Source organism: Echeneis naucrates, chromosome 24 (genome assembly GCF_900963305.1).
Source record: "Echeneis naucrates chromosome 24, fEcheNa1.1, whole genome shotgun sequence".
NCBI lineage: Eukaryota > Metazoa > Chordata > Actinopteri > Carangiformes > Echeneidae > Echeneis > Echeneis naucrates.
In genome coordinates, this window is record NC_042534.1 from 7,924,430 (window position 1) to 7,948,810 (window position 24,381).

Consider the following 24,381-nt stretch of genomic DNA (forward strand, 5'->3'; position numbering starts at 1 on the left):
CCAGGTGTCATGCTCACCAGTCCCTGGTGAAGAAGCTGCTCAGGAAGTGATGAAGGTGTCCACAGGCTGGGCTGTGTGCCTGGATCCCAAGTACAGCCTGGCTCACAGGACACAAAGCAAACGCTGCAGGATCTACTCTTTTGGGTGCGTAATGAGACACAATCGACACCCCCATCTTTATCTTTTCACCTTTACAACAAACTTCAGTGTCCGTGCACTCACTTTGAGACATGTACACAACTGCACAAGTGAGTGACTATTCACAACACTGATTTCCTCACACTCGGTGAGTTATCTGCAGATACGGCAGAGCAGCTGGTGCAGAGACAGGCTGTGATACGTCTAGTCACAATTGCTTTTTTCTTGTTGAGTGGACGTGATCAGCTCACATGGTTGGACAGGGAAGCAGTTTACTTTCTTCATTCTTTCTGTAAATATTCAGTATGAAACACTGTAATGAAGGTAAAGATAATCTTTTCTTACTTGGAACATCACATCAAATCAGCTTCGGCTCCCTCTCCGTGAGTGGCAAGTAATCTAGACTCAAATCAGTCAGGGCCACCGAGGCATTTGACCTTCTTAAGATTGGCGAGTCAATCACTCCCAGCTGGCTTTGTGTAGTGAATCAGCTCGGCCTGCTGGGTCTGCGCTGAGCTGAGGGTCTGAAGGGTTTGGCTTCAGGAGAGAGGGACCATATTAATTTGACTGTTGAGAGACAGCACAGGTGCGCTGGCATCAAGTCAGATGGGGGGGGCTCTCTTTGGACAAGCTGTCAGGGGTCAAACAGTGAGATTGGTGGAAAACATTACTGATTTCCTCTGACCGAGTGATGGAAAGTCATTCTTGCAGACGAGCACATGGACATGCAGCAACATTTTAACACTTGACCTGAATATCATCTTGGGGAAGATGTGACTCACAGCTCTGTTTTTCAAGCAAATGAAAGCCGCTGCACTGCCATTTTTTCTTCAATCTAATTGATCCCATAAGGCCCCTGGAATGGATTCAATTCATGCAAAGTCGTCCCTCAATTCTGGCTTATACACTAACTAAAAAACACACAAAAATAAATGAAAAATCCTGTGAACCACCCAAAAGAGAGCAAAAGAAAGATCCAAGTGAAGCAGTTAATCAAGTCTAAGCACTCTCTGAAGTTCCAACACTAAGTGATCCTCTCCTCCCGATGTCCTCTATTTGACCTAGATCCACGGCACGCACACACACACACACACACACACCCCTATAGACTTCTTGGTCATACTGCTGAATCTATGCCAGGTATTCTGATCTTACAATTCTCAGGGGCGCTCTGCTTTGCTGTACAAGAAACTTACAAAACCCTCAACTCCTTTCCACTGCTGCCACTGCTGCTTATAAGACTGGCTTTAAAAACATATCAGATAATATTAAATGTGAATGTGTGCACACTTTAGTACTGACTTGTGTGTTTTTGCGGCCACGTGTATAGCTGATATGTCTCATTTGCATGCTGTTTAATGAGCCGTGGATGGATGTGCCTGGGCTAGATGAACAGCTGTTCTCTGATTAGTTCTCTGATCTGTCACATGGCGGTGGGGGTAGAGGGGTGTCGGGATGTTTTTCCACATTCAAGTCCAATTACCTGCCTTTATGCCCCCGCCCCCCCCCCACTCAAACTTCCATCTCATCCTTCTCCATCTTCCTCCTCTCGCATATTCAATCTGTCCTTCTGATCATGATTATCATTTTCTCCTCATTCACTCATATAAGCGTGTTGAGAATGACTCATCCACCGCTGATAGCAGAAAAAAGCTCAAATTCCAGCCAACAAAAGCCGACTTGTCACCACAGCAACAGTGGGATTATTCGCAGTACGGCTTGTGGAAGAAGTGGCTCAAGTGACTGCGCGTTCACTCTGAGAAAAGTGCCACCAGAATTCAGTTATCACTATTGTTGTTGCTGCCGCTGCACCCTGGTCGATGGCTTTATGATCTTTGGTGTCCTTTTTCTTTTGTGTTTTCTTTTGGCCTTTCTAAACACCTAAATGTAATAACATTGATATTTCTTTGGTATTTGTCTTATGACTGCACACAGAGTAATTCAACGCACACTATGGTGACCACATATCTTAATGAATTTACTTGAAGAATCTCGCCTGTCCTCCCGTCCAGGAGTCTCATGACATGGTGAACAGATCAAGCGCTCCTCTGAGGGAAGTCATTACCCTCACCAGCTGCCAGGTCATATTTACTGCCCTCTTCTCTGTCCTTCCCCTTTGACATCAGTCAGTTTGTCTCCAGGGAGTTACCTTATTTAATTCACCATTTTTGTGGCCCAATTCTTTAAGGTTGACAAAACTAATTCGGTTGTCTTTAGCAGCCTCTCAGCATTTTTTTGTTACTGTGACTTAGATAACTGTAGATGATGGGATTTGTGGCTAAGCCTGAGCATTTGACTGAAAATAGAGTTGCACTGTTTCCTTTTATTTTTGAGTGTACCTCTGTTTGTCTCCTTCAAGTTGCACAAAAAGTATTGTGAGTGATGATTTAGTAAAAGAATCGAAACGTCCTGGACAGCTCACATCTGCTGTGAAAAAGGTCCGTTGTGCATGCTGGTGATTCTGTAAATGAGCTGTGATTAATGATATTGATTCCCACATCTCTCTTCTGTCACAGGAGGTACTTGCATGAGACATTATTCCAGATAATAGCCCCACAAGTCATCCATCTGTTTTAATTTCTAGCTGAAGAACCATTTATCTCAAACTTACCTGAAGTTTTTACGCTGAAAAGTGTTCTGCTACTTCGGTTTGAAAGCAGTTCACTCGTGGCTACTTGCCTTACCACCTGTAGGCCGTGCACCAGTTGTTGAAATTTAGAGCACTTATATAGGCTGAAGCCCAACAAGAGAGTTAAAAATACCTGCACTTCATCACTCATTGATCATGTTATGCTCATGTGATGCAGAATGGGAGCAAAGTGGATGGAGAGAAGCGCCAAAGGAGACAGCAGTATTTGAAAACACCATTTGAAGCGAAGGGGAATGAAAAATAAGAGATGTTGTGGCAAATGCTATATATACAGCAGAGGGAAAATCCGGAGGGGAGACAGACTGCTTGTCAGCAAATAGCTTCCCAGCCCACCCAGTGTTTGTGAAGCAGTCTTTCTTCCAAGATTCACAACATCCAGACTGGCTGTTGAAATAATAGCTCACTGTAAGGACCAGATCTGTTTTTACAATGTTGAATCTACTGTACGTTTAGGAGTCATCACACACACAGACACGCAAACATGTTCACATCCGGTTGCAGCAGCATCTGTGAAAAAAAGGATCTTTCCTCTTATTACCCACATTTTTAATGGTGAGGATTGTCTTTGACCAGGCTCATATTTACATATCCATTCGAAGTGCAGGGTAACTGCTCCTGCACTATGTAGACTCATAGGAGAGGATATTACTGCTTGCTTTTCATCATTGTCATCCTGAAGAGCTTGTAATTCACTATGACTCCCCTTATAGCCCCCCAGCTCTAGGAGTAATCCCCAATCCCTCTCATCTGAAGTGTCACTGTAGCTGTTCTCAGTTATTCTCAGTGTGGACGTTAACAAAGTAAATTTACGTAAGTGGAGTTTTGGAGGAGTGATTTCTTTGATTACTTGAGTGATTTCCATCCATCCATCCATCCATCTTCTGCTTTTCCGTTTCCGGGTCGCAGGCACTTGAGTGATTTGTTTTTTGGAAACTTTGTTGTAACAAACATTGTTATGAAGTACTTGTTATATTTGCATTGGAGAATTCCATGAACTCCCTTCATGTCTATCTATTGTGTTGAAGAAATAGTGTTCCGAGGTGCGTCCAACCTGTCTCTCAAGCTAAACACAGCCCTGCCTGGCTCTGCTGCCTGTGAGAGGCTTTTTAGTGCAGCTGGGTTCATGTTCACGCCAAGTGGGAAAGAATTACTTCGCAGAACTTTGAAAACCAGCTTCTGTTCAGCTTGAACAAGAACTTCTTCCAGTTTGAGCAGTAGACTAGAAGGAGGAGAGGAGAGAGGAGTGGAGCAGAGTGTGTGTGTGGGGGGGGGGGGGGGGGGGATTGTACCATTTGGACTGTTAGCCTAAATGGAACTTTATGTCTGGTTTACAGAGGTTTTCTCACTGAGCCAAGGTTATTATAATTTATTTTATTTAGCATTTTGATTTTTAACAGGGGTGGTTTTCTTCTAATACAGAGAACTAGGCAATTACAGTGTTGCTGTGCTTTTGTTGATTTTTGCTATGCACTTGTTTCAATAGGATTTGCTTCTTATGAAAAAAAAAAAAAATCTGGTCACATCAGTTCTTTCACTGCTTTATTGTAGTCAGATTCTTTCAATTTACTGTTTTAGGACAGTGGGTTGCGATGAAAAGTACTTTGAATACTTAAATATTTTCGAAGGCTACTTTCACTTTTGTTGCAGTAACATTTGACCTAGAGGATCTGCACTCTGACTCAAGTACTGTAGCCGTGTACTTTGTCCACCACTGGTTATATTCTCATCCAAAAACACACCACCAGAGAATAAGAGACATTCAATGAAATATTTAGGAGAGCAAAAAGAGATGCCTAGTAGCATCTCAATCTTTCCCATGTAGGCATCCCTCATCTCCCTACTAGTGGGATGCATTCAGGGGCTTGGTGCCTCATCTTTCAGACATGTGCTATGAAATGAACTCCCTCTGCCACAATTATAGAACACAGCCGCAGCACAGACAGCACACGGGGGAACATGGAGACAGTGAACGAGAAAGGAGGAAAAGGATGAAATCATAGAGTTGGAAGAGGGAAGGCTGGGATAGAGGGAGGAGAGAAATACAAGGGGATGTGTCTGTCTAATTTCATTTACACACATTTCAAAACACAGACTAGAAAAGAGGGACAGGTGAAGGAAGGGAGCAAACGAGAGAACCATTGAACAAAAGAACTAAGAGAGGAACAGGAAGTAGACACATCTCCTGGCCAAAAACATCTTTTCTCTTTTTGCATTGATTTTTTTTTTTTTTTTTTTTTTTTTGTGGGGGCTTTTAAGTGGGAAGGTCAAGTGTGGATCACACAGTTACTAAGATGTTCAGTATGTTTCTTGTCAGTGACATTTTATTCAGAGAGTTTCCTCTATTGCCTTTGACATTTGTGACAACTGCTGCTGCTGTTATTTCATCTCATAAAGAAGACCTTTGGGTCCTAGATCTCATGTTTTCTCTTAATGTTGAAATGGGTGATTTTGAAGTTTCGTCTCTGTTTTCTTTTAGAATAAAACAAGATCCAGTTCTTTGCTGGTCTTGATACAATCCAATGAAAGCATGACATGAAACCCATTCCTTTTCACTAAGTCACCCATCACTCTGCCTTGACCTGAGCACTTTCAACACCTGATTTTCTTTACTTGTAGCATTTTTAACAAACTGTGGACCAAATGTCAATCTGTCAGTTGGTCATGAACTTTGATTCAGATTCAGTGATTAAAAATGGCTTAGCTTTACATGGTGCACAGGGAATCTTTGTTCATGGCATGACCTTTTCTGAAGATTGAAATTTGTGTTGTGTTGTGTGAGTTAAACAGCGCCCCTCCACCCACCAAGTTACTGCATTGCCATGAAAATAGTAGAGTAAGAATATGAACAGCAAAATTATATCAGATCAAAGACTAGATCATCAGGACTACTTATTTGGACTTACATAGAATGCCAATATTGAAATTCCATGTGCACACTTTGGCCTGTACTAATGAAGTATTGAGGTTCAAAACACAGCCTAATTATCTCATCCCCGTGTGGGCTGCAGGTTGGGGGCGGATGACCGGTCCCTGGAGCATTTCCTCTCCAAATCAGGGTGTGAGGTCCACTGCTTTGATCCCAGCTTGAAGCAACCTCACCTGCAGCAGGCTGAAATGTGGCTCCACCGGCTCTCCGTGGACTGGAGGGATCCAAACCCCGCCATTGTTGCCCAGCGTCAGTATGCCAACACAAAGAAACTGGCCACCATCCTGAACGATTTTGGACACAGACAGGTAAGCATTAATGAATGAATCATAGATTATTCCATAAATGTAAAACCACCTGGACCTGCATGAGTGATTTTTTTTTTTTTTTTTTTTTTTTTTTTTTTTTAAATAAACTCATCGTGTCAGCTTCACTCAAAAGGTACAAGCAAACACAGCCTCCCTCCTGTAAATCCAAACATGATTCATTATGATTCATTCCTCTGAACTGAGGTGAATAATCTCACATATATGATGTTGTTTTCCCCCTTTGAATATCATCATGCTGGATGCTTTTCAGACCCACACACACCCCCTGGGGCTTGTGGTCCAGCTTATCAGATAGGGATCTGCATATACGATGAATTATATGCACGCAGACCGAGCCCACTGATAACATGCATACTAATAAAGTTTATAGACTGAGTGAACATGCCTGTTTAGGAGCAGGCTGAATGATAATTCAAGTTCATAGAAGCAACCCAGTGTTTGTTTATAACTCAGCTTTAGCTTTAGCACTGACAAATTACACATAGATGATAGTGCATTCATAGTTGTTGTGGTATTGCAGTTTTAAGACAAATCAGAAACATGTTTTGTGTTTGTTTTGTCTGCATAATCTGAAACAATATTTTATTTCGCCTACTTGTTGAGTCTTTGTCCTTCATTTTAAATTCTGGACGACATATTAGCCGTGTTGATTTATGCATAATCTCCTTGTTGTATATATGACAGGATGCAGACAAATTGGCATATGTATAAGTACATGATGGTGGCTTTGCATGTCAGTACCCACCTGTTTGAAATGCACAGCCACGCACACGTCCTCGTGATGGCGTTTTAATGTGAGTACACAGTGTGCCAGAGGAGGAAGCGACGGCTGCAGCAGAAAGATTTCTTCTCAAAGATTCTCGCTCAGCCTCTGTGACAGGAGAAGCAGCAGTGAACAAACGGAGTAATCCGAAAGGTCAAAATATGCATTTGTGCAGCAAATCTTATCTGTGTTGGTTAAAATAACAGAACCGATGAGTCACTGACTGAGCGAGGCTCTGTGGTGACCAGCTGAGACAGCAGACACTTTCACCACAGGGACAAATGTCAGTAGCAGGAAGTCCTATGTCATTTAGTGAAAGGGACTATATCAGACCACTGATATTCTTTTGTTTCTTCATTAAAGGGCTACATCCTTTGGTTAGGAGACCCCATCAGTCGCAAAGTCTGTCTGTGCGTATCGCAGCAGAGAAATAGTCCAACAATCGCCATTTTTAGTCTTCACTACATCATAAACTATGTGGGGAAAATGACACGGATTACGCAAGTGACTGTCAAGATGGCTCCTGCAGCACGTCTCTGCCAAGAAGCCTGTGGGAGTCTCTCGTGGTGCCAAAGCAGTTGCTGAAGAGCTTCCAGCAGCACTGAATCAGCATACCTCTCAGATGTTTAATTAAATATCTCAAATTGTGATCAGCTCGTGAGTGGCAAGCTGCGTAATTAAAGTGCATAGAACATAATAGAGGTTAGGTAAGCTATGGTGGTGGCATCTCTAGTGTATAAGAAAAATCATTTGAGCTGTTCTGATAAGAGCAGTCACTGGAACTTGGAACAAAGGGGGGGACATAAATTAAAGTCCTGTTAATAGTTAGGATTTACCCACCCTGAAATAAACCCTTTTAAAGCCGCTTAACAAAGCGAACTGTAAACTTCCATTTAAAGTTATTTTCTCAAATTTTGGAGCTTGTTTATTTACAGCGACTCGGACAACTTCTCATCAAAAGCATCCCTAAATTGAAATTTGTCCCAATGCGCTGCCTAATCCTCACAACTGCTTCACAGAAGTAATTACCAAGAGTATCTCGATCACGCTGTGCCTGAGTCACTGCAAGAGCTGGAAATATTTGGTTATTGGTTATGGAAAAAAACTGTTAGCAGCAATCTCACATTAATATTTCAGTAGTGGAGAGCAGAAGGTTTTGGTTGTTTTTTGTTTTGTTTTTTTTTTCGGTGGAGTGCAAAGTTGTTTTCCATAAAATATTCTTTAGAGGCCATAGAGAGAGAGCGATCGGCTCTGGCACTATAGCATTTGGTTTGGTTAGATTGTTTTTAAAATTATTCTGTGTGCTTACAGAATGAAATGAATGAATGAGAAAGTCACAGTGATAGTTTGGCTTTTTGCTGTTATTTCAGACAGCATGAGGAAGATGCTGGAGGTTGGAAATGATCCAAATAGTTCAGCTGGTCTTCTGGTGCCGTTAGAGATTGAAAATTAATTTTCGGAGAGTAAAGGGCATTTATCGTTGGATAAGATTGATTCCACTTGCATGTCTGTATGATAAATATAGTTGATGGCTGTAGCAGGTTAATCAAGTTCATCATGAAGGCTGGCATGGGGAAGAGCTAACCGACGGCTGGGTGAAAGTTTATTACAGCCTTAAATCTTATTTCTTCAAACCAAATAAAAGACTGAAAAGATGTGTAGTCTTCTAAACACAAACAAGACATTTAATCGATAGTCTTCCAGGTGCTGGCAGACAGATTTTTATTACTTCTGAGAGGCCATCTCGTTCCTTGTCTGTTGTTTTTCTGCTCATCTATGCCAGCAAATACCTTAACGTCATTATTCCTTTGAAATGGTTCTTCTTAGGTCTGTATTCCCCGCTTTAGAAACTTAAAGTACAAAAAAACAGCAGAAGGATTCCTATTAAAACTATGCCATAAATTACTTTCATTTGAAGTGCAATAAGAAAAAAAAAGAAAAAGATCTAGATTAAATCAATACTTGGGTCTTCCCTTAGCCTTTAGAACAGCACCAGTTTCTGAAGGGGGAACTCACTTTTTTTGTAAACCCAGACTGACTCTGTGATGGTGGGATCAGGGCTCTGTGAGGGCCATCTGTTGTAGCCCTCTGTGCTCCTCTGGTCTCTGAGGGCGGTTCTTGAAGACGGTGGCTGTCTGTTCAGTGTTGTTGTCATTCAGCAGAATGAATCTTGGCCCGTCAGATGCCTCCCTGATGGGATTGCATGATGTCTAACAATCATCAGGCAAATGTTTAGAATGCTGAAAACCTTTGTCCAATGCTGCATTTCACCCAAATTGCTTTTGTTTTAGATATTAAATATATGTGATAACCTTGCTGTCCAACCACAAAGAAAACTGCTGCCAAATCTCAATTCCATCCAACAAAGTTAAAGATCCCTTAGTGTGGCTAACTCTGCACAGGAGTCTAGGAGAAGTCATTTTCCAAAGCCCCTGCCCCATATGGGCTTTGCTGAGACCAGACAGGATTCTTGTTAGGGCTTGTAACTTCTCCAACAGAGAGCTGATATTGGCAGCATCGAATCAGGGACCAGTGAGATAGAAAAGCAATTTAGATCATATGCACTAAAAAAAAAAGAAAGAAAGAAAAAAAAAGAACAGACTTGCCATCATTAAGACAGATTGAAGCAGCATGATGTGCCTACTCCTGTCAAATGAACACAAACGCAGTGTGATGCACACACACCAAATCAATTTCCACTATGTTTCCTTCCAATTAAACAACATATTTGTGTTTGCTGGAGTTTGCGGGCCCATGGGGAGGACAGTGCATAGCACTCAGACAACTGTTAAGTCTTAGAACTGCTTGGTTCCTGTACTGAGGCCGGGTAATTCTGGAGCATATCTAAAGGCATCTATTGGAGAGAAGTGTCATGGCCACTTTAATATCTCTGCTGCCATGGAGCCAGATGATGCTCTTTGTTGACTTTGTAGAAAATGTTCCCACAGAAAACATGGAACTATGAATTTCCCTTAGCTTGTATCTTTAAGGATGAAATTATCCTTGACAAAAACCCCGGGCCTGTTTTTGATGAATCCTGTAATCCAGAATCCCTCCATAAGTCTTATCATTACTAATTTATCTGCCACATGATGCACTTGCTGAGAAAACAGAGTCTGCTGAGTCTGCGTGCAGATGGGAAAAAAAAAAAAAAAAACTGTCGCCAATGAGATTTTTAAACGCATAAAGGTCGGAGTATGGACATCTGCAGCAACCAAGGAGAGGCACAACGAATTCCAAGATCCTTTAGGCATGCATAATTCTCCTACATGAATACAACCTGAGGGTGTGATTAACATTCATCTTATGAAACATTTCCTCTCCGCTTCAGTACAGCAAGCCTCATCAGGGCACTCTCTCACTCAATCCATCACTAAAGCGAGAACAAAGGCCACACTTCAATTACTCCTTTTCATCTTTTAATAGCCTTTTTTAATCAATAATTCCAGGTTAGTATGGTTCCATTGCTATTACAGAACTAATTTACTACCTGGAGAAATAAAAAATGTGGACAGTTAGTGATTTTTGTTTTTTTTAATTATTCTTTTCTCATATTATAGGTCGATGTTCTGAAAGTGGATATGGAGAGCGCAGAGTGGAAGATTTTGGAGAATCTGGTTCTGGAAGGAGTTCTGGACTCAGTGGGTCAGCTGCTGTTGGAGCTTCACCTGCACTGGGCCGGTTTTGAGGTGGCTGGTGATGACCCATCTGTGGTGCGCTATTGGTTTAGCCTGCTCAAGGAACTGGAACGTGCCGACTTTCGCCTCTTCCACATCTACAGCGACCCAGCCAAGCCGCGCCTCTTCCTGCATAAGAATGTCCTCAATGCAAGCAGCGCTTACACTTTGAGCTGGGTGAACACACGCTGGAAGCCTTGAGGGATACAAGACTGATAGAAATCAAGTAGGTGAAGCCAAAAAACCGAACTTGGGCCAGAGGGGCCTCTGAATTAAAATGTACAAGTTTATGTAACATGGAATTTTCAGTGTGAGCACTTGTTACAGCACGCCCCCTCTCCAACGCACCGTTCTTATCTGCTTTGACCTTTTTGTAACGCTTAAATCCCAGCTCCTACTTATCCTCCTGCTCTCCCCACCCTGGCCTGTAATGACCTCAGTCGTGTAGAGGGGCAGTGTAATCGCCTCCAGAGGCTCTCTGTGTTCTACCTCATAGTAGCTGTGTTGTTGGCTGCAGGTCAGCCTCTGAGTCACATTCACCCGTGTTATCACGGTCCTGCCTCTACTGCCTCTGTCTGACATCAGACATCGCTGAGAATACACAAATTTATGGAAATGGACGCACAATACAACAGGGGAGAGGTAGATCTAAAGAGATCTACTCCGGAGGTGGAAGATGGTAACTGTCAGCTTCCCTGTAGTTGAATCTTGTATGACAAAACGAAGAACTGCACTTTAATATCTCAGTTTGTGCATAATGTTTTAGTTTTATATTTGGATGAAGATGTGTGGGAGGTGAAAATGAGTGGAAAGACATTAAACAAGGAGAGAGAATTGCTCATATTTTTTGCTGTACACAATCATTCAGATCCGCACAAAGAATTATTTTGTGTAACTCAGGTATTTTTATTATTCATCAGTTTTTCATCTGGTATTCAATTGGCAAGTGCGTTGTCATGTCGCACACAAAATTATCGACTTTCTTCTCTATATCTATATAAAAGTACACAAAGAAAAACAATGATTCATGTTTTGCATTAATGCAATTTCCCATCTTTTGATGCAGTTTAATAAAAAAGAGGAAATTACAAATTGTTTGGCTTTCTCTTCATGATCTTGAGCTGAATTATCAATGGTAGGGAACACTTGACTTTTACACAATGTTTATTTCCACAAAGGGACAGTCAGACATTTTATCAAGAATTACAAAGCTAAACACAATAAACTGCCAATTAAAAATGCCAACAACCATTTATTTAAAGAAAATGCTAAAGGACCTTTCTAATGTGCCTTTTGCAGTAGAAACATTTGGTAAGCTTGTGTTAGTCTTTAGATATTACATGAGTTCATGGTTTGAGCTCATGAGAGGATACAAAAATACACTGCTACAATAAGACTGGATACCAGTCCTGTGGCTTTCACTCATAAAAAAAAAAAAAGTTCCCAAAATCCATGGGACACACAAACCCCTTGTTTCTTTAGTGGACTAGTATAGTTTTGCCCATCATAGGCCCCCATTCCTAAAGAGCAGTTTCTAATCCCACAGTTTGATTTGTCCATCCCATCCACAAGTGATGACCTTAGAGGTTTCATGTGGATGCCACAGGGCACTGATGCAAACCTTGTCATGAGCCTTGATCCGGTGGTAAAGCTTGGTTGTCTTCCAATCCCAAATGTTCAGTTTTCCATCCGCATCTCCTGACACCACGTAGCTGTCAAAAATGGAGAGAAGAGAAAGGTGGGTGATTGAAGGATGATTAGCACTCTGCTGAAAATTTCATTTTTATCCCCTTCACCTGCCAAAAGGTGGGATTTTTTTTTTTTTTTTGTGAAACCAAGAGTTTCTCTGTTGCTATGGATACTGAAAGGAAGTGAAGGTACCTGATGTGGGTGGTGGTGGGTGAAAAGAAGTTAGGAAACAGGTCTTAATGGGTGACTAAAGTTAGGGTGTTGGCTCTCCTTGTGGAGCTACACAGTAGATAACATGAAGAGGTGGTTTCTGAACAGATATCTAATGCGGTCAGTCGAGGCTGTTCCACCATTTTTGTCACTTTGACCTATTAGAACAAAGCTATTTTGTTTTTTGACCTGTATGCTATTTTTTTTATTAAATCACCTACAGTTTATCAGAAAAGATGATTAAATCTCCCCCAACCTATTTTCATTTCACTCTAGACATCCAGGATTTGCACCTCAACAATTATAAACATTAATGAGCTGGGAAAATCTCACAATCTGTCTGTTGTCACATTAATACTACTCTTCATCAGAAAATACAAATAAACTGACAGTTTACCTCATGTCTGGGGAGAAGTCCACTTGGCAGGCATAGCCGGCCACCATGTGGCCTTTGAAAACCTTCTTTTTGTTCAGCCTGAAGCGGTTTTGGGCTCCAAAGATAAGAATCTGGTTGTCCATAGACTGGCAAGCTAACCATTTACCTGGGCAGAGAAACAGGAAATCAGCATGACAGCATACTGGTACAAAATGCTTACAAACAAACAAGAAAAAGAGATTTTATTGAAGTATCAGGAGTGTTCAACATATCCAAGCTTTAAAAGGTTGTCACAACAAGCTTTAAAGTGTGTATTAAGTTGCTAGTTTGTCTCATTAGCGTGACTCTGTGCAGCCAAATGTTTAATAGGCAGCTACAAGAATCTTTGATCTGATTTCATGATGCTACCAACCCGTGTTAGTATACTCAAAATCTGGAAGGGCAACCACACCGCTCTTGGAGGGACGTCAAGTAAAATGAGATATTTTTAACAATGGGTAGGCTGTAATTGGTGGAAATATTCTGGGCAATTTAGGGAAAAATGAAAAGAGGTTTTTCATCAGTCACTGCTCAGTTGAGATCTACTTTACAAAGCATTTCAGCTCCTGACAATGCTACAGTCTCCAAGTCAGTGCACAGTGATAAGAGTCAGCGCTTCAGTGTCAAAGCATTACACGTCTCAGTGCACTTCTTCAAAGAAAACATGATGGAAATTATTAGCGTGGTGCGAAAAAGAACTTTGTTGGTGTGTGAGTGCCCTCTGCTTACACCCTCAATCATACACCATCAATGAAAAAGAAATCACTGTCCACAAACGTCTGGTGGAATAGATGCAGGATTACTACAACAACAACCAATTTTTCCCAGCAGACAAATGCTTTGTCAGTTTTGAAAAGATGGCAAGAGGGGAGAGGCTGTGGAAGTGGTGCCAGAGATTGGAGGGGGGGGCATTTAGGCATAAAAGAAGACTCAATGGATTCCCACTGAGAAAACATTCATTATTCATACACTGAAGGAAAGCAAATCATGTTGGTACAAATAGGAATACTGTCCAGAGGAAGAATTGGGGGTTGGAAGATTACATGAAAAGATGAAAAGGTGAGGACAGAGATGAATCTGATGTTAGCTGAATGAGGGACATCCTGGTTTAAATAGGATTATGTTTTGAGTAAACCAAAAGCTATGTGCTGCTCACAAAATGTGGTTACTGTGTTTCATTTATACTAATGTAAGGTGTCCACTGCTGTCATCTCCAACTGAGAAATCTTTTCAAAGCACATTTCCTTGTTCCTGTCTTGTTATTACTTTTAAGGATTGCTAAGTGCTGGACCATCTCCTGGATATGTGAGTTCGCCATTTGGCAACCACAGAATGACATCAGGACTCAAAGGGGTTTTTTAGTCTTTGGACGGAGCTGGGTTTGCTGTTTTTCCTTTGCTTATCATCTTTCATCTAAGCTAAACAAAGTTATCTGTATCCTGGCTGTAGTTTCATATTTACAGCAGTGGTATGATATGTTTTATCCTCCCATCTAATGTTTGGCACTTAAGCAAGTCAGTTTAATGGGAAAAAAAGTAACTATTATAGTAACTATTCTTAACTATACCAATTTCTTATCTTCATCACAGCTTTCCTGTAACACTGTATCACACTACAGTTACTGGCCGAATGTCTGTAAAGGTCAAAGGCTCCCTTATTCCTGAGCAGGAAATTATTTCATACTGAATCCCAGAAAAACAACCAACATCAACTCTATTTAAAGAGAAATATCACTAAAGTGAAATTGTGCATTGTTGACCCACTCCAATTCCTCTCATGTTTCACTGATGCACTGACATGTCCTCATTGAACCTGAAAGTGCCATCACCACCTCATTAAGACATGCAATAGGATTTTAATAGGGTTCTTTTAGTCTTGATCTAGTCCCCTGTGCTGAGTGCAAAGGCTGTGTGTGATTGTTTTGTCAGGATTTGACTACTTACCATTTGGAGAGAGAGTCACAGCTGGCATTGAGTGCATACTTGGCTCAGCAATGTACTTGAAGTCCACAGGGATGTCCCTTAAAAAAGAAAAAAGCACAAAGCAGCGTGAGGACATTTTGAAGATGGGTTAAACACTGAATGAGAGCACAACCTGAACAAGAAGATCCCAAAAAGGAAAATATTCACAACACTGTGTCATTTTACCACTGAAGTGGCTTCAGCTGTTTTTAAGTTGCTTGTTACTAAAGAGAAAACAGGCACAATGGAAAGTCAGGCCCCATCATCATTACAGCTAATGTGTAAATAACTCCATGCAATCTGAATCAAGCTTTAGCTGCTGCACCACGGACTGCTATGACAACCACTTATTTATCCTTTCTGTCTCTTTAGGCAAGTGAGAAAACTTGGTTGCTTGATCTTAAGTGGTCTGCAGAATACCATTGAAATTTCAGTGTGCTGTGTGTGTGTCAGCCAGGATAACAGCATGCAATTTTTCTCCTACTGACCTCTGGAACTTGCTACAAACAAAATGTAAGATTGAAACTGCGTCTTTCAGCCTTTTCCTGAGTAGGACGAGTGTTGATGAGCAACAGTCCTGAACTCATCATGCTACCAGCTGAGACCAAGGCCATGTCTCAGTCTCTGTGATGAGCAACAGATGGAGCAAAGCTACTGCACTGTTTGCAAACACGAGACTTAAAAATGGTCTTTGGAGAACTAAAGAAACAAGTAAAATGAGGACTGAGCTCCTTTCCACACATAAAACACATTTGAATCCATGTGTGCACACTGTGAGACATTAAAAGGGGCCCGGGGGTTTGCCAGAGCCAATGTCTGCAGACAAGCCAACATAAACTCTGAAAAGATAATGAGGCCATCAGATCTGTTTTTCTGGGCTCTAAAAATAATCACTGTGAATTTTCTCTTGTCTGGAGAGCAATAGCATGGAAGAAAAGATAAATAATAAAATGATAAATGCTCTATACACATTGGCAATTATAAATATTAAAAAATGTTTTGTTGTTGTCCCTGAGAGCAACTGAAGTGAAGGACAGCTCTGATGTTACATATGAACTTCAGCTTATCAGGAATATCTGTAGTGAAGCTTTGGGTCATTTTTGCTATCATACTGATCATCTTTCAATAAAAATGTATTGAGATAGACAATATTCAGTTTTTATATTGACGAAATGTGAAAAATTATTTTGCATAATGAAATGGACAGCACTGGAAATGAATTGCCATCATCAGCACAGCAAATTAACCTTTTTTCATTAAAATATTTGACACAGTGTTGCTTTAGCTTCTAACCCCCCCCCCCAAGATAATGTAGTCTCTCCAAAAGAATAATGAATAAGGGTGTTAGAACCAGGGTCTGATTTGAATCCTGTATGTTTGGATGTTTGAACTGATGCCTCTATCTTTTCTAATCCCGTTGACATTGCCAGTCTGCACTTCTACTCCAACAAAGCCACTGCTCTGGTGAATTCAACCTAAAGTTGCTATGTAACAGCTCTCAACAGAGGTGTTAGCTAGGAGAAGAAGGAGTGAGCCAAGAGCCAGGTGTATCTGAGGGATAAGGGGATCCATAAAAAGCCTCTCTTTAGCCCAACATACAGCTCAGCTGCTTGCTCCCACGCCACGCTAAAAAACATGGGAGCCCTCCTTCCAAACACACGTAAAAAGTAGACTATCTTGCCCTGTGTTATTCTGACCACATTTTTTCTCTTTCAATGATTTGGCAGTCAATCACCATTCTCATAGTCTTAAAGAAGAGGGAAAAAAAAGGTTGTGCATGGTCACATTTCAATGAAAAGCACCCAGTCTCTGAATCATCCCTCATCAACTTCTCAGAGGAACAAATACCAGAATATGTTTATCACAGCACCACTTGCTAAGCGGTTTTTGGTCTCTTTTGGTTGGCCACAAAGCACAGACTAAAGTAAGATATGCTGTGGCATTCCTGAAAATGAATCGCCTTTTGAAAAACGCACAACTGAAGTTTTCCCTTAGTTTTACAAAAGAAATTTTATTAAAATGCCACCTGGCCTGCTAGTCATCAAGAGAAGAAAGGAAGGAACGAAAAAAGAAAAAAAAAAAAAGACAACTTCCAGAGAAACAGATGTAAGTAAAGCGGGAGAACTGTGGCAGAGGCTTTGTCTTTAACAACACACCTGGGTGTGTCCAAGTCAGCGTCACAAACAAAGACACATGCTGTCAGCAAGATGCACCCTAATGAGGCTATTAAACAGTAAAATAGTCTTTACCATCAGCCTGGGAATCACATACAAAACTACTGCTAGGCTGTAATACCCAGAACTTGTCCTGTTGTTTTATCCCCTTATGCACCAACATTTGGACAACACCATGTTTTTAACATCTGGGAGTAGCATTATATGCCTTGCTTAGATGGACAACAACAAACTCTATGAAGCAGCGCAGCCACATTCCAATCAGTATTTCAAGTTGTATTAAGTAAGTAATTTACTTACCATTCCCAAACTCGAAGACTCTTGTCATCTGAAGTGCTGACAAACCGGCGATTCTCATCAACAAAGGTGATGGTGTTGACGGCACCCAGGTGACGGTCGTACTCCTGAACCACCTCACCTGTCCTGATATCCCACTGTCAAGAGAGAAGAAGCAAAACAACAAAAACAATGAAACACAGAAGGTAAAAAAATTATTACTAAAATAAATGCAACTTATCTGACTGTTGTGAAAAAAATGAAAAGGGGAGACTCCTATGATGGGGCTGTGGGAGAATTATGTAACTGCAGGGCTGTGATGACAGCTATTTGACATAAAACAGCCCTCAGACATGCACATTAATAGAACAAAAGTTAGCACATAATCGATATTGAAAAGAAACGCAAAAACATTAAACTGGTCCCTAAACAACAAACAACTAGGACTCAATTCTGTCCAAAAAGATTTTATATCCATTTATCCTTTATTTTTTTCCCAAAGACCAGCTAACTGTTCTTAAAACCCATATGAGAGCTACATGTACTTAAAATATCCCTGATTAATACACCCGATAATAATGGTATGGACATACAGACATGTCTTTAATTTAAGTGGAACTAAAAGAAAATAAAGTTGTGGAAAACACAATCACATTGCCAATTCAGTTAATGCTGTCTTTGTTACTGATAAAGAAATCCAAACTTTCATCTGCTCATCATCGACTCTGGTGGTGGATTTCCTACTTTTATCACAGATTGTTCTGCTCCCTTTGCTTCTTTTCCACCTTAATGCTGCCTGTGATTAATGACTTGCTCTAGTCCTCTCAACCCATGAATTTCTTGACAAGCATACACCCAACTCCACACATCAGTGCCTTGAAGTTCAGACAGGAGTGAATTTCATGCTGCTGTGGGCACAGGGGGGTACACAAAGAAACTCATATGTGCATCTGCTTTGTCAGCTGGAAAATACATGAGGCGGTGGTGAGACCTAAATTGGAATTGCTCGCAATGCAGCACCATCTTTACCTGAACAATCTTCTTATCCGACATGCCAGCAACAAAAAGATTTTGTTTGTCCTCGTCTGGGTTGAACTTGACGCAGTATGGGACCTTCCTGTTGGTGAAGCGGGAGATACACTGGCCTGTGGAGGGAGGAAAATTGAAAGTCAGATCCAGAATAAACTACAGTGGCTTTTGGGAAAAAAGAAAAAAAAAAAAAGTCAAGCTGTTTAAATTTTAAGGACAGTCTACTGCAGCATTTAGTGCTTTATTCTCTGTCCCTGCTGGCACTGACACCTCAGCTAAAACATAGGAAATTCAGTGTTTCCTTGTGTTCATTTAGCAGAGATGCATCCCCACGTGCCTGATGTTACCGCTAAAGCTGGAGTCAAGAAAACAGAAAACTAAAGAATGACAGAAACATCAAACTTCAAACACTCAGAATGAAGGCTCTTCATTACCATAACTTCTGCTACAAAAAGTTCACTAAGCATTTTTCGTACAAATCTACCAACACACATTATTGCTACTTTCAGCTAAAGGTATAAACAAATACAGAAGTTCATGCTGAACTAATCCTCAACAACCAGCCAAAACTGTAAAGTGTGCTGGGAAGTCATTCTTAACAGAAACTTTTGGATGGTATGTCTACAAATGGAACACTGCTATCAACAACTGGGGGGGATTTAACTCTTCTCTGCCCTCTGCTGGACTGGCACTTTTGAAAAGGGTGAATACGAAAAGAGATGAGCAGGAGGGAAAACAACAGGGTGAAATTTGGCTCCAGTTAGACCATGTACCCATATTGTTCACACTGACGAATTACTCAAAAAATTCCACTAATTGTTTCAGCTCAAGTGTTCATATGTCAAGACATTTTTAGATTTCATGTGAATGGCCCTCTGAAAACACACACTAAAAATACTGGTAAGATAGAAAATAGATAAGAAGATATTGAAAAATGTGGATACTCTAGTTAATTCAGTGTTTGAATGCCAGAACAAGCAGCTGTGTGAAGAACATACTGTCTATTGATGTCATTGGCATATCATACCTGTCTCAGAGTCCCAGAGTTTAAGGTAGCGATCATAACCAGCACTGAGAAACTGCGTCCCACTATTGTTGAAGCAAATGTCTCGGACTGCTTTGCTGTGGCCTAAAACACAGAGTAGAAATGTTCATATACTACAAATAAATAAATAAGTACGCACAATAAAAACTCTCTTAATACATTCCTGGGGCTTGTTACCAAATTTCCCCATGAGCTGCCTTCATTTGATACCCAGTTCATTGGAAGAATGTGAAATCTAGTTAAGGGAAACAAAGGATGTTGAGGAGGCAAGATGAAGAAGGCTGTAATAAATGAAGGGAAATTAAATCTTCATGAGCTTGAATGAAGAGGAGGAGAAAGAAAAACATTACATGCTCAATCTGCCTTTTCATCTGTTCTCCTCCTTATTCTCTTCCTAATCCAAATCTATGCAGTCTTTTATCTTTTTTCTTATACAGCGTAGGTGATGTGAGGTCCCAGTGGGCTCGGTATGCGCAGATGCCTTCCTTGTTATAGCTGACTTTTATCGAGGGTTACACTGTTTCCACGGCGATAAGAAAGCCCACAGAGGCTAAGTGCCTGCCTGTTCACTTGCTCTCACCCTGCTTGCTTGCAGACCAAATGGCAACGGCACTGCTGCAGAAAGCCATCGGAGCTTTGTGCATCTGTATGCACAAACACACAACGAAACATGCTATTGACAAAAGGCTACCCGTCAGGAAATAAACCCTTTGTCTCAATCTGCAGACAAACATAAACGGACATTGACTGCTTTTCTTGAGTTCCAGACAAGCAACACTAAAAGAATACAACACAAATATTGTGTGCAAATTCTATTTATACTGCAGGTTTCATTTAAAGATAATATTAAGTGGAACAATTTTAGCAGAAGAAAAATGATTGTGCTAAAAAAGGGGCAAATAAAGAATATATTTAACTATTCTAAAGCTCTTAAGGTCCAAATGCATAATATACATAAAACCAGACAACATATAAAAGCAGCAGTGACAACAAAGTGAAAATATAATATGCTCTCTGCCTCACAGCCCTACACTACTAATGCTGCTCTGGGAAAAAGAAAAAGATAGAACAATAATAATAATAATTAACATAATCTCAGCTGCTCACAAGCCCCTCACGAGAGTTGCCGTCAGTTAATCCACTCTTACTCTGTCTCTCTTCCTGTACACCTGCTGCTCTACATCTACTGCTCTTCTTTTCTGCTTTCTTCCCCTCTGCCCCTCAGCTGCTGAATAATGGATATACTGTGAAGGAGCTGACAAGCAGAACCACAGCTGAAAACAATCTTGATACTGACAGTGTACGCTCTCTGGGAAGAGTGTTAAGAGTGACCAGCGTGCATTAGCCTATACACCCCAGACTCCATCATCCAGAGGAGGAAAAGAAAGACAGGCCAACAAAAAAAAACCATCCCTACACACTTTTTGGTATTGGTCAGCAGACATGCCATTCATGATCCAGTAATGCTGAGCTCATCCTGCCACTGCTGTGTATTTCGAAAATACAAGTTTTGTCTGAGGCCTCTAGCACATTTCAGGTCAACATGTTTGCTGATGATATGTTATTGTATATAATAGATTATATTTGGGGGGTGAATTTCACAATACTATGTTATCATCGTATGCATTTTTAAAATGTAAGCTATCATTTTGAACTGAGAAGTTTAACGGGGTTACTTACCAATAAATGTCCGTAAACATCTCCTCTCATTGTACACCTCCCAAAGCTGTGGACAGGACATTAAATTATAAGTCAGATAGATTTACAACACCACAATGCTTAAATCACCAATAAATGAATCTGGCAGAATTTTTTAAATTGAAATCCAAAGAACTCATAGTTGACTTTGTTTGCAGTTACCTGACTACAAAATTATAAAAAAAGAAAGAACTTTTATAACTTTTTTGTAACTTGTGTTGGGGAGTATTTACCTTGATCTTACAGTCCATGGAGCAGGAGAGCAGAAGGTGGCCAGAGTTAGGAAATAGTCGGATAGCACTGACACCCTGGAAAATAAATACATTTTGTTCAAACTATTTTAGGCACTTTAACATGACTGTGCTGGTCACTGCCACAAACTCTGGGAAAAACATTTAAGGTGAACAGCTGCCAAATACCTCTATCTTATACATATAAATTCAATTTTAAATTAAATTATAATGACTTTTTAAATAATGTCACAAAACTCTGGTGACACCCTATGGGCCATCTATTATACTGACATTGGCATTCTCACATGCCTATAATCCTTTCAAATCTCTTTGTATTCCAGATTAGTCTGACTCTGACAAACTTCCTACATTCAGTGGATAGGAGCCAATTTTAAACTTGAGTGATTTCTCTCTCCCCGAAGCACACTGGCAGATCTGAGATTTCAATCTAATCTTTCTTGGAGTAACTCAGTGGCTTTACATTTAAGTTATAAAGATGGCATTTTTGAACAAGAGAGAATTATCTTGGATATTTCAGGGAAAAGTAGCTTGTATACTATGCTATAATTTTCTTCAAAAGCACCCTAGAGGTTTTACTGCATAATGGATTTATCTCTCGGGGTACACAGACAGTCAAATGTGACACTGCTCATATTTTGCATATCAGAATAATTTTTAAACAGCACTGCAGTAACAGAATTTAGTATCAGCAAAGTCTGTGCAGGGAGCACTGGTGGATAAAAGGGACATTCACAGAGAAAACACACAAATGGTATATGTCTTTTTCCACCAACCTTGGTGTGTCCAGACCAAACATGAATCTGTTTCTTTGGCAGGTAACACTTGTCAGGAACATCTGGAGAACGCAGGTTGATGCCAACATCCTGTGGGATATGGAGGTAAGACCTGCCCTGATAATCATACATGTCCTTAACTGTGGGAAGAACAGAGACAATGTGTCGTGAAAAAAAATCCACCAGGATCAATATACACCTTTTTTAGAAAATGTTTGGGTGGTTAACTGTGATTAGTATTTTGTTAAAGAGTCATATGTAGGGAGATCCTTCACCAGCAACAATCAACCTCTCTGTGGGTTTTGAATACTATTTCATAAATGAGACACTGACAATGTTTCCTTGCACTGCTCAAAAAAAATGGCAATTCCATGAAAAATTTGAAAACTGCTATGCCCAAGGTCAAAAATGTACTTTCAATCACTCATCACACTCAACTTAAAAAAAAAAAAAATTACAAAAAATAAATCAAATTTGAAAATTAAAATAGCTGTTTAACACTTGTCTTTAATTGAATATCGTAGCTATTCAAATGAATTCATAAATTGAATTAGAAAAATAAAAATACCATGGAGAATGGTCTTCTCTTCTCCTGGAGCCTCTTCTTCATTCCTTCCCTTCTTCTGTCTTTTGGCCAGAATTTCATCCAGCTCTTTCTTCTCTTCCTATGGATTTGAGTAAACTGAGTTACATTCATTACATGATCAATATTTTATTTAATATGTTAAAAAACAAAACAAAAAACAACCTCTGATGGTTTGGCCAAATCCTTCTCATCTACATATTTTGCCCATGGTCCAAGGAAATTGTCAATCTCTCCAGCATCTCCACCTTTGACTTTTTTCCTTTTCTCTGCTTTCTTAGGTCCACTCTCAAACACAGTTATGCCTTAAGGAAGAGCCACAAGAGATTATAATTCAGACTTTTTCTTAAACTCCACTGAATTTCACATAAAATTTATACAGCCTGTTGTAAACCCACACATTAAAAAAATCTTTTATTACCTTTGTTTTTTTCAGCTTCATCTACTGCACCAATATAGGTCTTAGAGGACACATTTTGTGTGTCAACAGAGGGATCAAGGGCATAACCTATTAGCAGTAGAGAGTGGAGAGAGTTACATAACATTAATACAAATAGTCATTAACACTCTAACAGGGTCCATATATTGACCACGTCAACCAAAGCCATGTCAGAGGTCACAGGTGGAGTTACCATAGGTGGAGAACGTCCTCCTCTGCTGTTCAAACATAAAGTCATTGACGTGAGCTGGTTCTGCATAGCCAGACAGCATGTTCCTGGGGGCAGCCATCTGCTGAGTTTTATATGGGTTCACCGGACCAAACTATGAGAGAACACCACAAAATCATTAACATTACTAAACTTTTATGCACTCTCACAAGGTACAACAACTCCCACGATCCTCATATTAAATTGGGGAATGATTAAGTGAATCGGTCTAGAAATTCATTCCATGCAATGAGAAATTGTTGCAGAAACAAATAGTGTGCAATTAAAACGTCACCTCGGGTGCGAACATGGTTTCAAATGTCGGGTTGAAGTTAACTTCTTTCAGGGAAGGGTCCAGATGTGTGCCAGTCTCTACAGATTCCTAAAGCAAAGACACGCGAATCAGTGAACAGTGTTCACATCACAGCAGCTGTTGTGTCAGGAGTTGAATGGAAAACACAGCACAGCACAAAGGCGATAATGTGATCCTTCTTCTAGACGATCAACAATTTAGTGTTTCACATAGCTTTGTCGACTAGCATACCGCATCTTCCGCTCAATGCTCGATGTTTCAGTTTTCTTTAAACATCATTCTTGTGGCTAAACCTTCAGCTAACCTCTGATATTTATTGGAACTACACAGTTTGCCATCACTTTCAAACTCAGCGCAAAAACAGTATATTAAGTGGAATCTTGAACTTTAACGTTAAGCTGACGCTAAGCTAACGAGGCTAGCTTACCTTAACGGCAACCTCGGGAGCTGAATTGAGGACAGCTAAAGACATCGTGTGTCCAGACTGTAAAGGTTTCAGGTGAGCCGTGGAGTCCGCGTCTGCCTTCTCCACCTTCTCGGTGCCGGTATTAGATTCTGCCTCATTTTCTGAATCCGAATCGCTTCCATACGAAACGAGGGAAGATACGGCGGCAGACATCTTGGATGTTGTGAATTGAGCGGAAACAGAAGGACAGAACTTCCGCTATAGCAATAAAATACAATATGAAATAATATTCAATCTTCACCATTTGGACTTGGCAAAAGAACGGCTCGGGACGTACTAAAAGCCAGAAAATAAATAATGTCGTATCCTCGAATACAACATAAGTTTATAACAATTTGTTGTAGACCTACAGAATTTTCAAAAAA

The 24,381-nt window shown here is 40.5% G+C and overlaps 2 protein-coding genes across 3 annotated transcripts in view; one reads left to right on the top strand and one right to left on the bottom strand.

Moving 5' to 3' along the window:
- Window positions 1–11,569, top strand: part of mettl24 (methyltransferase like 24) — a 28,052-nt gene extending 16,483 nt beyond the window's left edge. For both annotated transcript variants that reach the window (XM_029497042.1, XM_029497043.1), the window contains 3 exons: window positions 5–144; window positions 5,797–6,022; window positions 10,367–11,569. In XM_029497042.1, coding sequence (XP_029352902.1) covers window positions 5–144; window positions 5,797–6,022; window positions 10,367–10,684 — 684 coding nt within the window. In that variant the 3' untranslated portion in view covers window positions 10,685–11,569. The remainder of the gene's footprint in view (window positions 1–4; window positions 145–5,796; window positions 6,023–10,366) is intronic.
- Window positions 11,372–24,174, bottom strand: cdc40 (cell division cycle 40 homolog (S. cerevisiae)). Its single transcript, XM_029497041.1, has 15 exons — window positions 23,978–24,174; window positions 23,533–23,619; window positions 23,223–23,352; window positions 23,012–23,098; window positions 22,756–22,895; window positions 22,576–22,672; window positions 22,008–22,147; window positions 21,214–21,288; window positions 20,963–21,008; window positions 19,265–19,366; window positions 18,238–18,353; window positions 17,233–17,366; window positions 14,741–14,817; window positions 12,780–12,924; window positions 11,372–12,195 (listed from the first exon to the last, which is right to left on the bottom strand). The coding sequence occupies exons 1-15, from the start codon at window positions 24,167–24,169 to the stop codon at window positions 12,018–12,020; spliced, it is 1,746 nt and encodes a 581-aa protein (XP_029352901.1). The 5' UTR covers window positions 24,170–24,174; the 3' UTR covers window positions 11,372–12,017.
- Window positions 24,175–24,381: the final 207 nt, after the last annotated feature.

Bases quoted from the DNA above. Each gene is read 5' to 3' on its own strand.
- cdc40 (XM_029497041.1), bottom strand. From the start codon at position 24,169: ATGTCTGCCGCCGTATCTTCCCTCGTTTCGTATGGAAGCGATTCGGAT. The intron at 18,354-19,264 runs GTATGATATGCC...CTCCCTCCACAG, and splicing joins ACTCTGGGACTCTGAGACAG to GCCAGTGTATCTCCCGCTTC. The intron at 12,925-14,740 runs GTAAGTAGTCAA...TTCTCTGCCCAG, and splicing joins TGTGACTCTCTCTCCAAATG to GTAAATGGTTAGCTTGCCAG.